Source organism: Toxotes jaculatrix, chromosome 12 (genome assembly GCF_017976425.1).
Source record: "Toxotes jaculatrix isolate fToxJac2 chromosome 12, fToxJac2.pri, whole genome shotgun sequence".
Lineage (NCBI taxonomy): Eukaryota > Metazoa > Chordata > Actinopteri > Toxotidae > Toxotes > Toxotes jaculatrix.
In genome coordinates, this window is record NC_054405.1 from 14,791,116 (window position 1) to 14,808,768 (window position 17,653).

At 41.5% G+C, this 17,653-nt stretch overlaps 1 protein-coding gene across 2 annotated transcripts in view; it reads right to left on the reverse strand.

Annotated features, from left to right (window-relative positions):
- Positions 1 to 1,714: 1,714 nt before the first annotated feature.
- Positions 1,715 to 17,653, reverse strand: part of ppm1e (protein phosphatase, Mg2+/Mn2+ dependent, 1E) — a 39,602-nt gene continuing 23,663 nt past the window's right edge. For both annotated transcript variants that reach the window (XM_041052330.1, XM_041052331.1), the window contains exons 3-8: positions 13,937 to 14,058; positions 11,093 to 11,292; positions 10,666 to 10,854; positions 9,946 to 10,089; positions 9,122 to 9,215; positions 1,715 to 8,783 (exon numbers count right to left, since the gene is read on the reverse strand). In XM_041052330.1, the coding sequence (XP_040908264.1) occupies positions 7,849 to 8,783; positions 9,122 to 9,215; positions 9,946 to 10,089; positions 10,666 to 10,854; positions 11,093 to 11,292; positions 13,937 to 14,058 (1,684 nt within the window). In that variant the 3' untranslated portion in view covers positions 1,715 to 7,848. The remainder of the gene's footprint in view (positions 8,784 to 9,121; positions 9,216 to 9,945; positions 10,090 to 10,665; positions 10,855 to 11,092; positions 11,293 to 13,936; positions 14,059 to 17,653) is intronic.

The following is a 17,653-nucleotide window of genomic DNA, read 5'->3' on the forward strand; positions in this document are numbered from 1 at the left end:
TATTCACCTCTGCCACTAAACAAAAAAATCACTTCCTGTTAATCCTTCTGCTGTGTGATTTTCATAACCCTCGAAGCCTGTTTGACCAACTGTCTGCAGAACAATCACAAGATAAATCTGGGGAGTTGTGAGATGATTAAAGGGAGAGAAAAGAAAAAAAATCTTGGTTCTGCTACACAAACCACAAACTTGTAATATATATATATTAAAAAATTTGTCTTATTGGACATTTTGACCTCTTTGGGTATTGGAAGCTCAAAGGGGAAACCCTGCAGTGATAGTGCTAACAAGATATAGACTTCTGAAACCTGTGAGAAGAAACCAGGAAACTGCTTTTTTTTTGTAAGCGGTTTTGTCTTGTGTTCTCATAAGCTTATAAGATGTAGATTCAATATAAATAAGAAAAGTAACTGGTAACTACAGCTGTCAGATAAATGTAGTGCAGCAAAAAGTATATTTCCCTATATAAAGTAGCATAAAATGGCAGTACTCAAGCACAAGTACCTCAAAATTGTGGTTCAGCACATTACTTGAGTAAACATAGTTTCCACCAGTGGTAGAGAGGTTCTCATTTAACTCTCTGCTAGAAAGCAAATAAGCGACGTTGAACTAGAATGAGTCAATCATCTAATTCAGTACAGAACGACTCATCACATTAGAAGTTGTGAGAAAAGCCATATTGTCCATGTACATGTCGCTACAAGACCTACATATAGTCCAGATCATAAGTATTAGAACAGGTTTTTGTTCTTCAGGCTCTGTGTTTCAGCACATTCAGTCTGAAATAAAATAGCAGATGCTACATTTAAGTGCCAAGTCTCAGCTTTAATTTGAGTAGATTGACATCAATATAGAAGGAACTGTGTGGGAGCTATAGCCCTTTCAACACACAGCTGACAGATTCACACAAAGTCAAACACAGTGATCAGTTTAATATTTTGTGGAAAATCCTTTGCAGTAAATGACTCCCTGAAGTCTGTGATCCACAGGCATCAGCTGAAGCTTTGTATCTCTTGCTTGTTGTGGGGTCTCTCTGCCTTTAGTCTGATCTTCAGATGGTGGACTGAGATCAGGTGACTGACACCTCTTGACCTTGAAAAGCTCTTTGGTTGTTTTATGACTGGCCATCATTTTGATAGAGGTTGATTTTTGTTCCATCAGTACATAGAACTTTGTTCCTCCACTGCTGTTTTTTGTATGTGTGTGTGTGTCTGTGTGTGAAATGTAACTTGACCTTTTTGTTTGCACGTTGTTTGCATGTTGTTCCATAATCCTCTGAGATTATGGTGATCAAATCTTCTCTTGATCAAGGAAAAGGACACACTCATTTGCATGGTCAAATCTTTACTCCTCATATTGGCAGAGAACTCAAACTCAATCAGAAATGACAACTGTCATTCAACTCTGAACCATATGTGGGGTCAACTAACACTGAAATGAGTTTAGTAGCCAAGTGTCCAATTACTTTTGAAACCTTGTTTCAAAAGAGCTATATCTCCCACGCAGTTCTTTCAATAATTATGTAAACCTACTCAAATTAAAGCTGAGACTTGACACTTTAATGTAGTATCTGTTCATTTATTTAACTTGCCCCTGTGGGTAGGTTTAGACAAAAGGCTGCAGTCGTCCCCATGAGGAGCAGAGACTTCAACTGAGGAGAGAAACCAAACTGACAAAGGAAAGAAAAGGCATCAGCCAGAGACTTGGTCTAATCTTTATATACATGATAATTAGTCACCAGTTACAATACACATATTTATATACTACAGGAACACAGATAATACAGGTACTCAATGTGTGTTTTACTGTTTTTTTTTTTTTTTAAACCTATCCTGCATGTTGAATAAGAGCCAATCATGGGGTTTGTCTTCAAGCCTAGAGGACAAGAACGAGAGGGCTGCTGGCTCGAACTAACCAATCACAGCCCCCAGTGATCAACCCCCCCACCCCCGCCCTCATCCATGTTGGCCATTGGCCTACATTTGAACAGAGCACATAGGTCCGAGAGGTTCAAACTCCAAGCAGTCTTTTCAAATGTACACAGATGTCCAAACTGCTGAGGAATGCCCATACAACTGAAATGTCCTGCCTCCTATATCGTGGTTCCCTTTTAAAGAAGAAAGCTTCACATTCATTTTTCCGTGCAAATCGTTTAAGTTCAGCATTTGAGCTCGAGAACCAGCTGGCCACACCTAGTGACGTGATGTCTCGTATTTCAGCAGGAGAAAGTGAAATCAGACTGACTGATGACTTCTTGCAGGAGGTGCAGGAGTGTGTTAAATGAACCTTACCACAGGCAGCAGATTATGACTCATAATCCTATTCTCTGTGGGAAAAATGAATGGGAAATTGACTTCAGGAACTCTGCATTTATGCTCTGTGACCTTTCAAGTATGGCTGACAGAACTACATTTTGTTGCATCCTTCAGCAGAAGACAAACCCTCAGAGAGCCTTTTAATGCAACATCATTATTGCTTACAGAGAAAAAGAAAAAGCTTTTTTGTGTACATAGACACACAGTGCAGATTCATGGAGGGCCCTATAGTTAGACAGAGATTATGGGAGAGCAGAGCTGAACCTCTGCTCGTTTTCATCGTCAGGGGAGGGAAACATCCGACTCAGAGGAACCTTTAGAGCAGGCAGCAGAGCGTGAGCGAGTGAGGGGTTTCACGAGCTTAGGTAGAGGATTTACCACAAGGAATGATGGTGAAGGTTTTTATTGCTCGTACTGTGACAACTTCTGGCAATTTTCAATACGACGAGTAACAGTGTTTAACTAATTCACAGGGTTTTGGTGAAGGTTTTTGGCGAATGCAACCCATGGATCCTTGTCACTGAGCATTGTTGTGGTACACCTCTCCTCTCAGAGCGCCGAACGTGCAGTGCTGAGCTTCGTATTGACACTAAAGACATTGATAAAATCAACGGTGAATCACAGGGGACAGAAAACTACTGCTGCACTGCACAGCTGCTCTGAGGCGTGGCCACAAGTACAACATGCCTCAGGGTATTGGTTCAAACAGAGCAGTTTTCCATGGCAGCACAGAACTGCCACCAGTCACAAAAAATATGCAACAAAGGTCACTAAAAAACAAGATCTTGAAATAATGACAAAAGACCAATTATTTTCTTATCATGACAAAGCACCTCATTGTAAGAAGAAATAAAATCTTGTTATAATGAGAGAAGTTTCATCAGAACCTCTTTGACTTAGTTCACAGATGTGCAGAAACTAAATATAGAATAACTGGAATGCCTTTTACCTCACAAACTTCCATCCTTTAATTGGACTGTTATTGCTTTAACCCAGACAGATGGATATTTTTATTTTGATTGAACTCCTGATGTCAAGTTAAAAAGAAATCTTTGTCATTATAACGAGATCCTGAGAAAACTTTTTGTCTCATGGTTGCACTTCTGCTTCTCTGCAGTTTACTGCCCTGTGTGAACCCGTGTAAAATAACTAATCTGTGATCTAAACGACTTGAAAGACGGTAGCTCTAAGCGAGGCCCAAACTCCACAGCAGCTCACTTTACTCATGTGTTCCTTGTCTCTAATCAACTCCTTACTAATCATCTAACATCGGCAGAGTTAGAATAAAAACCTACAAACTATTGATATAATCTGATTGGCAAAATGTTTTTTTTTTTTTTTAAGGCTGATACCGATAAAAATTTTAGCTCCAAGCTGCAGATTGGTGATACAGTATTTTAAGCCGATAATTAACATCTTTATGTATGTTTTCCCGAGATTTTTATTCATGTCAGCGTGAGAAAGCAGGGTGAAACAGCAGCTAGGCCATGATAGGACACTACAACTCTCCAGTGAAAGCCAGACTGGTTCAACACCTTTATATACTTTAGCAGCTCTTGAAGGCAGAGGCTGAGTTTATAGACTGATGCCCCTGTTCAGCAACATCCTCACCTCCACCTCAGTCTGGTGGTAGGAGATTTTGACAATCCAACATCTGACTGATCAAAGTCAATATCTGAGCTATCTGTCAGGCCTTGTGGAGCATGGATCAAAAACCACTGATTTACAAGACAGAATTATTATATGTACATTCCTACAGCACTCGCTCAACTCACAATTAGTACTCATAATATACATTCACATCCACACCCAAGTGAACAGTTTAAGTGACTGTGATTTCCAATGTTCTCTGGTACTTCTCCCATCTTCTATCGGCATCAACCATCACATCTAGAGACAATGACTGCAGTGATCCTTCCACAAAGGGATCCAGTGGCTTTAGTTTGTTGAGTTGAGTGTCTTGGCAGTACATTCCTCATAGCTAGATGCCCCCGAAAAGAAGAGCTGCTTCCCAACTAAAAAAAAAAAAAAAGAAGAAAAATACCACCTCATGTCGACCCACTTCACCAAGTCTCTGAGGACTTTCTGGGACATGAGGTACATTCTGCTCCACTGACAGTCAGATGCTCTTCACTAGTCAGTCCACAAGTTGGTTACAGGAGACTCTGAGGTGAGTCCCCATCTACCAGCAAGACTGAAAAGGGAGGTGATGGCCCTTTGTGTCAAGGGTGACAAACCAGTAACCAGCTGTCAGATAAATCATCTGTTTGGATATCACACCCGCTGGGTGTTTCATTAGCCAGTGACTGGGCCAGGAAAGTGGAGGCACGATTTACAGAACCTGGTTATCGCTAACATCCTGACATTTGAAAATTCACTGCATCAGCTAAGGAATGGTGAATGATGATGTTATAATGTTAGGGAATATTTCATGTGTCCAAATGAACGTTCGGTAAACCCCACCCATGGACACTGATTGTCCAATCACAGCTTAGCAACTGTAACTTGGAAATGAGTGTTTGTTTTCTCGGCTCCTCACATTCTGTATCACGCATGGTGTAATGTTAGCAAGTCCAGCAACCGCAGCCCAATCTTTACCTGAGATAGCATTATGTTTCAAACACATCAGTTAGTCCTCACCCTCAGCCTTTTCTCATGTAACTCTAAAGGTCAAACATAATAAAGAACAAAGTTTTAAAAAATTATCATGAATTTGGAGTGGTAGATCAGCCACTGTTACTGTACACAGTGGCATGTGAGGATTGAAAGCCAGGCGGGTGTAGCAACAGTTACTAAGGGAGGTGGGGCTTAACAAGCATCAGTTGCTCCAACAACAAATGAAAAATGTAGCAGTGAGAAGGAACAAAAGGAGTTTATGCGTGCTGATGGAAACAGGAGGATTTTCAGTACTTTAAAAGTGACTGACGGAGTTATGAACTTAATGTGGCTCAGGGTTTACTTTTTATTTTCATAGTAGTCTTCATAGTAAATTTGTGGGGTAGTTAGTTTACAGTTATTGAGTATGGTTAGATACAGTAATTCTATATAGTGCGTATTTGAAAGAAAGTTACACATTTAATGCAAAGTGACAGAAGTCTTTCCATAGATCGGTCTCACCATGTTAACTAGGTATGGGGGCTATTAGCCTCATCTGAAAGGGATTAATATGAATGTAATATGAAACTTTTTATTATAGCATCACCATATAAATCAGTAGGAGGATTATTATTATTTGATGATTACATAGTTGTTTGTCAATTATGATTATGAATCTGCCTTGAAAAGGAATTCTAAAGATAGACTACCTACTATATTTGGTGTTTGGCATATTAAAACCAATGAATATCAGTGGAGAACTAGTTTTTATGTCTTAGTCAGGTGTTGTAGGTGAGTGCAGTCTTATGAAAGGTGGCATAAAGACTGAGTGTCTTACACTGTCAGTAGAGAGGGCGCACTCCATAGTCTACATTAGATCGAAGAAAGATCCAATTATGAAGGTGCTGTGGGGCCACAGGAGTCATGGTGCTATCTTGGAGTTGGTGATGACTGGGATGTTTGCTGTGTGGTTTTGTTGCTGTGTGGCTATCAACACCACAACTTGATTTACAGATAGGAAACTCTACTCTCTTACCTCAGGCTACTAAGGCCTCCAAAATGGGCAGATTCTCTTTGTGTTATTTGAAGGACTATAAATCTTAAAGGATATCTTTGGGAAATACGCTTATTCACTTTCTTGATGAGAAGATTAACACCTCTCTCATGTCTGTGCGCATTTCTCAAAATGTCAAACTATTCCTTTGAAAGCACAAGCCAGACTTGTTCTTAATGGTGATATTAACACATACATTTAATAATTACTGAATGTGTGTCTAAGGGGAGTAGGCTTTAGCAACACATTTGGAAGGCACGTGTTCTGCAGCTTTCAACTATCCTGGCCCAAACATTTAACTGTTGTGCATTTATCAAGCCTGCTGGAAAATTATTCTTTTCAGTGGCTTTTGTGTAAAAGTAAATACACTTGAAATACTTGCAATTACTATGTGGCCCAACAGCAGCTATAACAAAAATATATTTTTAAATATGCCCCCTCTCCAAAAAAAAAACAAAACAAAACAAAAAAAAAAACCCCAAAACATTTATCCCAGGAGTACCGGTATATCCCCATCTGGAATACTGGACTACACAAAGCATTTATTCAGGTATGTGACTACTAATCTTTTATAATCCGATGTTAAGTGCTTTTATCTGTAGACAAACTGTGGCTGGATAATGGCTGGGTCATTGACTTTATGGGAGGGGGCAGAACAGCATGTGCCTTCAGTCCCAGAAACCAGGAGCAACAATTGTTCCAGGCCTCCTCTATGAACTTTATTCATCTGCCACCAAAGGATTGCTGAGAGGGCAAAGAGGCAAGCTGGGCCATTAGAGCTTAATATAATGCTCAGTCGCTTGACATTCTCGACAGCTGTCTTAAGACAAAAGATGATACGTGTCACCTCACCCTGCGTTTGTACCTGGGCGACATAAAATAGAAGGAAAGAGAAATAACAAAGCTGAGTGATCATACAGTGAACCTCTTTCACTCTTTCCTAACTTGACCTCGCTGATGCTGCTATGGGTGAATGGGAGCAGATCCCTGCACCTAGGTTCCAAAATCTGAAGAAATCCTTCAAAGAGTGAAGGGTGTTATAACAGCACATTAATGCTCTTGGAGTAACATGTTCCACTATCACATATGGGTGTGAAGGTTAGGTGTCTACATAACTTTGGCCACGTAGTATATACTCATACTTCTTCTGAAAGCTTAATAACCTTTTCTTCTCCTCCAAAATACACTATTTCTGTCTGAAGACACTGACAAGAATGTGTCGCGACAAAGTAATTAGATTTTAACTAGTGTTCAGACTGAATGCAAGTGAAGCTTTGCCTAATCAAGCACTGAGAAGCTTTTGTTTAACGCAGACTTAAGCTCCAGTTAGGTAACAGCACACAGTCAAAGTACATGTTACATGACAGCTCAGAGTCCAGGTGATTGATTTTAAAATTGACCTGGAGCTCCGAGTTCTTCCTGTTATTTACCTCTAAACCTTCTTTTTCATCCTCGCTCAGGCAGTAAACTCGAACAGCTCAAGACAGTCTTCTCACAAACGTTGTAAGCAATGGCGCAGCCTCCAAGACTCATCTCACATTCAGTCTGAACACGTCTTATAACACAACCTGCACTTCCAGCCCTGGCTTCATGTTGACTGATCAATGGTAACAATGGAGAGGATGCAGTTTTACACTTTACCTACAGCATTAAGGAGCAGGACTTGTGCTCAGTGGGCCAGCTTACGTCTGGAAACATTTCGGCTTAGGACAGAGAGCACCACTCTTCCGACAGAGACTCAATAATCACATAACGACTGCAGGAGCCACAACTACCTACTATCAAAGAAAGACGTGTTGTTGAAGGCAGAAGTGGGTGGGTGGGTTGAGGGGCAGGGAGCAGGACTGAATAAATGAAGGAGATGGTTTGGTTTGGGTCACCACTTCAGATGGTGGCATCGTGGGGCAGTTGAGGCACTGCCACACCTGGCCTCCGGTTGGAGTAGCGCTGCAAGTAGGGCGGCAAGTAGCCAGATGGTAACAGGCCTAGCAGCTCCCTGGATCTACCTGGCCACCTCCGGCCCCATAGGCGACTACCATAACTGAGCCTGCGGCTTCGTCTCACTGCCTGGCCCAACAGCATGGCTGTCTGGGGCCAGAGTGGGTCCGTGAAGCTAGAGATGCTGGGCTCCTGAAACGGGACACAGGACCTGCGCCTCAGTGGGCGTTCTTCTCGGTAGATGTGGGAGGCTGTGAAGAGGTCGGGGCTAAAGTTGGAGCAGGGCTGCCGTGAGCCCGGGGTCAGAGAGATGCGGCCCTCCAGCGATGGCCCCAGCAGGCTGAGACTAGTTCTGTCCGTGAACGAGTCCGTTCGGTCTTCGTAGCCGAGGTCAGCAGGGGCCGAGCACTGCTGCAGGGGCCAGCCTCCGCGACTCTTCCCCCCAATGTCCGCAGTGCTGCCTCCCTCACCACCGCCACGCTCTGCCCTGACTGCCTCATCTTCCTCCTCCTCCTCTTCTTGTTCCTCCTCCTCCACCTCCGCTGCCTCCTCTTCCTCCACCTCTCCCTCCACCACACCCTCCTCCTCATCCTCAGTGCTGGTGGGCGGCGGGGAGCGTGGGTCCCGCAAGAAGACCACTATGACAGTGATATTATCACTAGAGCCCGCATCACGGGCAGAGGCCACAAGCTTGTGGGCTACCATGGTGGTGTCTCCAGTGTTCTCCTGGAGGTGGTCACTGACCACCCGCACCGCCTCATCCGGACTCACTGTGTCCCAGAAGCCATCGCAGGCCAGAATCAGGTAGTCTTCTGAACCATCCAGTGGGAAGATGCTATGGTCTGCATCACCACAGATGTAGGGTTTGTGCTCGGAGTCACCTGTCAATACAGGTAACAGGTTAGTCTGTTAGGGTCTGCTCATACTAGAACTCATGACAGCAAAGTGAGTGGACTGCCAGCAGTGTGTGTACTTGATGGTGAACAATGGTAAATTCTCAAGGTTACTACCTTCACATGCCTAAATATTCATGCTAATTTTTGATATTTGATATTTAGCTTGTTTTGATATTTGATGTTTATATTTGCGTGAAACTTAGGAGCAAACACATAGTAGTCGAAATATGAATGATGTATACAATATTATTCATACTACATCTGATGTAGTATGAGTACATTACATGTAGTATAAAGAGGGTCTGACTGAACTTGTAGTTTACCTATTGCTCTGGATACAGACAGACTGCCATTAACCCTCCAAGTGCCGAACCAGATCACACAGCCCCCCAGAGCCTCGATCCTCTGCTTCTCATCCTGCACAGAGACATGAGGCACAACTGGCTTCAGTGGTCAGTCATTTAACAATCTGATCCTGGATATTGAAGGTTTCTTGACAAAACTATAACTTGAAATATTTCTTTTGATGCAGAATTTACAAGAAGAGTAATAAATATAAATAAAGAGCTGGTTGTAGACAGTGTTTCAAATTATATCATTTTACCCCAGACACAGCAAAACTAAACAGACAGATTTTTGAAGGGAGTTTGGTGTTTTAATTGGGTCTTGTTCCATAATGGACATTAATATCTGTACAATTTCAAGGAATGGTTGTCACATTTATTTGCTCTCTGGCATTGAGTCAGATGAGAAGATTGATACAGATACCACTCTCATGTCAGGCAAGTGGATTTCCCCTGTTTCCAGTCTTTGTGCTAAGTGGAGCCAACTGGCTTCTGGCTGTAGCTTCATATCAAACAAGACAGACATGAGAGTGGTATCGATTCTTTCATCTGACTCTTGAGCAAAAAAGCAAATAAGCGTATTTCCCACAATGTCAAGCTTTTGCTTCAGGAGCATCATAATAGTGTAAAATAGTATACTACAAATGGTAAATTAATGACTGTACACTGTATAATAGCTCAAAATCTACCAATCTACCACTCTCAGCAACAGTTCGTCATTTCAATCCAGTGTGAATTCAGAGGAAGTGAAAGATCTGTGCCTGATGGTGTGTGGTGGTGCGTGTGCATGTATAAATGGTTACCTCTCTGTCTGGTTTATGTGGTTTCATTAGCTCCACGACCTGTCCTCTCCTCACCAGTATGACCTGGGAGTCCCCCAACCAGGCCACGTGCAACGTCTGGCCCCGCAGGAACGTCACCACACCTGTTGTGCCACAGCGCAGGTTCTGCCAAACACAGACTCATGTTACAGAATTCAGCTCACAGCAAGCAGCAGCTGTACTGCCGCTACTTCGTACAGGAATGGTGTCCCTGTTTTATTGGATCAGGGTCAGTTTACTGAAAAAACAAGCAGAATATTTGTCATGACCAGGCAAAAATATTTTCTAGTCATCCAATCTGCAACTCAAACCTTAATAATGTGGAAACACGCTGTAAATGTGTGAATATTCTGGACAATGGAGAAACCTGGAGGGTTGTTATTGGGAGGAATGACTTGCCTCATCATGGATTGGACATAACAATCACCATGTCCAAGCATAGGGTGGTTCATAAATGTACTTGGTACCAGAACACCCTGGACCCTGGTAGACCCAGAACACACTGGAGATATTATCTATCTCATCTGGCCTGGGATCCCCCAGGCAGTACAAATAGTAGTAGTGCTAATATAAGTATCATCAGCAGAAGAAGCATTATCAGTAGGAGAGGCAGCAGTAGCAGTAGCAGTAAAAGAAGTAGTACCACTAATGTTGTTATATATTAGTAAATAATACAATACAGTACTTTGCGGTTGTGGTTACCTCTCGTGAGGCCTTCTTCACAAAGCGTTCATCAGTGAGTTTGAAGGCTCTGCAGAGCGCCTCGCTGGGGTCCTGGCTGAAGGATTCCTGCCGAACTAGGTTGACATGGAGGTGATTGGCAGCATAAATGGCAGCGTCCACACCGCCATGGCCGTCAAATACGGCAAAGAAAGCCTGTTCTTCCTGATCCTGAAAGACAGTACATGTCAGTCAGTGGGAAAAGAACACTGCAATGACAAAATCAGAAGTTTTAGCTCAGACAGTAAAGCCCCAAAACAACCTTTCATTTTTTCACAAGGACAGATGACGAAATGCTGAAACCATTAGAAGTCCAGGCACCAAACTTGGAGGACAGATTATTGGTCTCACCAAGGTCCTGTCATGACCTGCTTTTTCATGGCATGGGGTGTAGGGAAGTGGTGTCTACCTGAACATTGAAGAGTGTGTTGAAGTCAGGGATGATGACATGCTTGTCCTCCATCTTGCGCCTCATGTTCTTGATGGCGTGGATGGAAGTTTCGTAGTATGGCTGTGGGCGGCGGCGGAAGGGCAGCTCCTTCAGCCAGAGGCAGCACATCTCAAACAGTCTATTGAACACCAGCCGGGCCAGCTTCACAGACTCTATCTCTAACACACACACACAGGCACACACAAAGAATCAGTCAGTCTGCGTGCTTCTTTCTTGCATATATGCTGACTAAGTCATATCATTTCAGTCACCTTTTTGTTGCTTTGCTTATCTTGCTATTCAGTGTGGTTTCCAGTGGGAGCTGAACAATAGAGGGCACATGCTCTTACCTGCCAGCAAGAGCTAACACTAACTAACAGAATTAAAGTTTTGAGAGTTTGTTAGGTTTAAAGGAACACTCCACCGAGCTAGCTCTGAAGACTTGCTCCTTTCTTAAGTATTGTAGCTGTGGTCTGTCTGGATTCAGAGGTTACAATTGCCTACAGGTCACAGGCCCAGGAACCCATGGGTCAGAGTCTAACAATTCTTGTTGAAAAGTTAGTTAAAATACTTCAAAGAAACACAAAATGACCTAAAAAAGATTTTAAAAAAACCTGTAAATGACCACAACCAAAAACACACAGGAAAGATCCAAAAAGATAAAAAACAGAGTTAACGTTTCTAAGTTAGATTTTAAGGGGGACTTTATTAAGGGTGACTTTAGCAGAAAAGCTAATGTGTGTTGTTCAGTCTGTGGCTGTCTGCTCTGCCTGTGATACAATGCTGACAAGATTTGATTGGCTGTATTGACACTACATGTCCGTAGACAGATGCCTGAACAGAATTCCATCAAAGTAATGCAAAACTAGAAGGCACCTACACGAAACCAGAAAACATGAAATGTAAATTTTCCCCTTTTGGTTTTTTACTTCTTCTCGACGGAGAACCCAGGCCAATAGATTTACAGAGCATGTATAAGTTATAGCAGACAAAAAGCAGACAAAAAGAAATGCAATTTAATTTCACTTGGACAGTAACTGCTGTAAGTGCACCGAAAGAAGAATAAGTGTGCCAGGAGTTACATAGTTTAATCAGTTTAACAATAAAAATGTAAAAGTGTTAGTTTAATATTTCTGCTGTGTCAAAAATTGAATTGAGAAAAGTCCCTATCCCCAGTGGAAATTATGCCATTGTGGATGGTGAAAGCCCCAAGGATGTGTTTTACTTTTTCAGAAAGGCAGATGAAAGAAAGCCTCATTGAGATATTGCTCTGAGTTACAAAAGTGAGTGGAACTGAGCTGAGCCCAGAAGTGACATCAAGGCTTCTTCCGCTCTCTGTAATAACCAAGACACAGACTGTGAGTACATGGGCTTGACCTACTAATATTAGCTGCAGGTATAATAGTCCATCCTGTCTTTGCTGTTGTCTTCTCTCTCACTCCGCTCTCCCAAATATGGTATCAGTGAGATAACGAGAGAGAGAGATTAAGTGTCCCATTTCCTCCCTTCACCTTCACCCCTCCACCTCCTCTAAGTACCTGCACGTCAAACGCTGTCCTGATACTAAATTTCACTATCTGAACTGGCTGTTCAGCCATTAATCGTTTTAATATTTTCAGTAATATATAGGCATAAAACTTTCAATGGAAGAGGCACAAAAGTAAGTTAGGACAAAATCACATTACATGTAACTAGACTGTGTTATTGTTGTATGTGTTTTATAATGATTTTTTAATATATTACTAAAGAATTTGTAGATTTTTATAGGTGCCTGGGACATTTTTCATGTATTTTGGTAGCCTTATACTTTGTTAAATTGACAAAGTTTATATGACTTTTTCTTATTCTCTGTGGAAAGTTTTACCTCTTGTATTTGCCTGATCTTAAAGGATAAGACTGGCACTGTTCTGTATTTTTGTTATTGTTTACAAATCCCATGAAAAACCAAAACCAACAATGGATTAGTCTATCAATACCTTCTGACTTCCTTTCCCTGTCTGTGGCACTCAGCCCAAAGCCCATTGATTACAACTGAAGACATAATCCTTTACCACAAGTACAGAATTTAACTTGTTTTTTTTTTTTAAAAAAAGGCTCTGTAATTTCCTAAAACATCAGGTCACTGTAGTTATTGGCAAATGTTACTCAAACAGGACTAAATAAAGCTTTTGTTGGGGACTATTTTCAGCAGTGGATTAATACACATTTGGTGCTCTCATGGGTATTTCCAGGGGACTGACTTACAATAAACTGCAGTTCATCACTATGAGTGACCTCTTTCAGATTACACATAATCCTTTGATCAATTGTTATTATAAAAATACAGATTAGTGCAGCTTTAAAAGATGGCTGCTGAATATAATTAGTAAATCCTTGCTTTCTGTTTTCTGTAATAACAGTTACAAATTCAACATTAAGTTTTCAGTCTACATCCATTTAACTGAACTTAATGTTTAGTATAGTTGATGTATATGCAATATACTCATTGACAAAACTTTGCTCATTGCTATGTTAGACTACCTCTGTAATGAAAACATGATTAGACAAAGCATGATAACCACTTTAATGAAACTACGTTGGCCCATGGTGGATGTAGTATATCCTGGCTTGTAAGCAGTGAGTGTGCTTTCTGCCCCCTAGTGGTCAAATACCACTTAATGCAGCTTTGCGGGGGAGAACTGGGACAAAGCCCTGGTGGTTACATGCCTTGCCTATGTATGTGTGTGGGATGAAGTGAGAGAGAGACCTAATTTGTCTGTACCTCTATGTGTGTGTGTGTGTGTGTGAGACAGAGCAGTCTCGTGGCCCCCCCAGAGGACTCACGTGGTAGTGGGTCAGCTCCATCTTCTACAGTCTTATTGAGGTGGTGGATGGAGAGGTCAGTCTGCAGGATGCTGTCTGCTGTGGCTCTAGCCAAGGCTGCAGCCAGGGAGCACGGACAGTTACTGTGGCGAGGAGAGACGACACAGTTATGAATGGGTCACAAATTAGAATCATGTTACAATAATCTGCTGTGGGGATCAACAGTGTGTTTGTTTATTTGACCAGTGTATTTGTAGATATACAGCAGGTCGCAAATATCAACATGCTGAATGGAACAACGCATGGTTTTACTATTCTTATAGGAACGCAGGTATTTAGGGAGGGAGGGAGACATGACTGTGTGTGTCAAGTTTCATGGCAATCCATCAAGTAGCAGTCAAGACATTTCTCTCAAAATCACAAATGTGAATCACAGTCATTAGGATACATCATCTGGGAACCATGAATGTCAATACAAAATTTAGAGACATTTCACAGTGAATAAGTGAAAACTTTGACCATCTGGTGGTGCTATTTCAGTCTGGACCAAACAACTGGATCAATAGACATCACCATCCCTAGAGCCATATTGGTAGCTGTTATCAGTTTTTAATCAGTATTTGCCTTGAAGAATGTTAAAATGATATAACAGCTCTGATTGAGTGCAGCGGTAGATCACTACATCTGGTCAGAGCTGTGTGTGCATCTGTGCCAGAGGAGGTGTGTCTCCTCTTAAGGTTAAGAAGGGGGAGGAGGAGGAGGAAGAGAGGGTCGTTTGAAGGACTAAAGGCCTGCTGTACATGAGTCACTAAGAGAACTAGGCCACCTCCAGATGCAGGTAACCATGGTAACCCAACTTCTGGATGCTCTCTATCACACTCAAATTAAGTTGAAAATAAACCTGAACTGAAGCGACGTCAGCTTAATGGCTTTTTAATTCGGGAGTGAGTGCCAAAGCTCGCTTTAGCGCTGAGGAAAAGTATAATTAAAAGAACTATTAAGTTAGTTATTCCTGTCTGTCCTGGACAAGTATGATCTGATGATTGGCAGGAAGTCCAATCATTTATTCTTGATACTTGTGCAGTGCTACGAGATTTACTCACTGAACACAATACAGCCACACATATAGCCCGTGCTGGTTTGTATTAATTTAAAATGCAGCAGCGAGGCAGCTGAATCCTCTGAGATATACTCTGAAATGTGCAGAGCAACAATAACATCCTCGATAGTTTGATGCTGCAGACTCGAAACAGTCATTACGCTGTTTAATTTACCCAAATAAATGAACAGGGGTTGGATGAGTACAACACAGGGACATATTGTACAATTACATACTGCGTATTTTGTGTGAAAGCACCTCTGTGGCTTTTTGTGTTAAATGACTTGGGTTTAATCAATGAAAAGCCAAGGCAACTGAGTCAGCTTCAACGTTTTTAATGAATACAGCTCTTAAGTGTGAGGCAGCTACGTGAGCTCAGGTTAATGTATGATCCAAAGGCTGGTTCATTTCTAAAATTACAAACTTGGATCCTTGGATTAAAAATAAAAAGGTGGTAAAACTCTGTTTGGGTTTCGTGGTCCAGGTGCAGTGGGTCTAACTCTTAGTGCTTTGTGTTGTATAATGTACGAGAGGAGGTGAGGTACTCCTGCAAGAGTTTATTAAGCGACACCATTATAACTTCAGGGCAGTATTAGAGAAGCATTCACAGGACCTCAGCAGCATAAGTTCTCTCTGCGCCTTCCCAGAGAAAACTCAGAACACAGAGAACAAAAAGAGGATGTAAAGCAAGCAAAAGCACAAGTTCACAAAATAAAACAATCATCAATCTTCCCCTTTTTTTGAAAAGCAAAGAAACTATACGTGAACACATATTTATTCCCCTAAAAGTAAACCAGAAGCATTTTAGAAAGCACAGGATGAATAAGTCTTATTTTGTACTCTTCAAAATTCTGACTGAATTTTGCAATGCCATAATTATAATTTAGCACAATAACATACACACAACACAGAGAAAACATTAATTTTTCCTGTACACATAATTACTTTTTGTGTTTTATTTTTATTGTATTTGATTGTGTGTACATGTTTTCTCAGGACACCGTGTAAGCATGTGTGCGTACTGCTAATGGTCTTGGCATTTCAGTGAACCACACTATATTTCCTCTAGAATAAATGCGCCATATAAATAATCCTGCTTTGCTTTTACTACCATCAAAAACAAACAACAGTAAACTGCAGTTCACTTTTCATATCTGCAGTTATAATTTGCCTCTCCTCTTTTTCTCTGCTCTCACAATATGTTGTAGTGTTGGAAAAAGTTAAAACACGACGGGGAATGTTCCTCTCTCCATGGCAACCACAGAAACTACAAATAACTTCACTGACGATCATCTCACAGAAATAGTTAAATGAATTACTCATTTCCATCTTGACACTGGACAGAATATATCCAGGCAATTTGACGTATTTAACAATACAGTCAGTGATGAAGAGTAAAACCTAAGTTACTGGTATTCTGTCTATGTATGGGCAGTGCTGCTATTCATTCTGTGACACAGAAAATCAACTTAGAAAGTTTTGGCTTGCTGCTTGTAAATTGTTAATAAAATAAAATTTGGTCAAAATAACAAACCAATCAGATAACAGTAAAAATAGGAATTCCAAACATATTCGCTGAACACTTTAATACACTTGGATTAGATATGACCAGCAATAAATTGTTTACTCTGCAGTTGTTTTGTATTTGGGTAGGGTAGAAGGTGCCCTAATGTCATCTGACAGATCCACTTGGTCTTGGTGGGTGGTGGTTCAATTCACATAGACTGGTTTTGGAGTCGATGGTGCAGTCATCTACTTGCTTCAACGAACCCTTTCTCACCTGGACAAAGCAGGCAGCACTGGAGGAATCCTGTTCTGTCTTGTTCTCTAGTGCCTTTCACTCAATTTAAGCCGTCCTGCTGTGAGAGAATAAGCTCCAGAAAGTGCAGGCAAACGCCTCCACAAACTCCTGGATTACTGACTACCTGACACACAGACAGGCCACAGTTTGTGCAGCTGCAGGGAGGTGTTGTGGATCTGAACAGGTGTTTAGCAGCACAAGAGCACCGCAAGGAACCTCACTCTCATCTTTCCTCTTCACCCTGCACACCTCTGACTTTCAGTCCAACTATGAGTCCTGATGTTTGCAGGAAGGGACAGAGCAGACTCTACTTCTCGATCTATGTAAAAAAGAGACTTAGAAGGTTGAGTACAGATCTTTTCCTCCCTGGAAATGAGATCTGGGCCCTGTTTAACCAAATCTGCAATATTAGATCATTTCTTTTTGGGTTAAGTTTGACGTGTCTCACTAATCAAAACAAACCCCGAACATCCAGGAGTCCTGTAGAACTTTTAAATAATCTCCAACTAGTAAGTGACAGTCATTTGTTAGACAAGACTTAAGTTTTGTGAAGTGGGCCACAGGCCAAGGGGTGGTTGTTCCCTGTTTTTCTCTGACTCATTGAAGTGCACTTTGTTGTGTGATGTAGTCGGTTGAAAATCTGTTGTTCAGTGATTTTAAAGGTGGAAAATGTTAGAAAAAGAAGCACGGTCCAAATGGCTTGTCGCAGTATATCAGGGTTACTCTTGTTAGACGCATCTTCCTTAAATGTAAATTTTTAAACTACACCCACTGATGGCTTTTGGTTTTCATTCAGGTTATCTGGACCAGGAATATGCGTATGCAGTAGTCTTGTAAT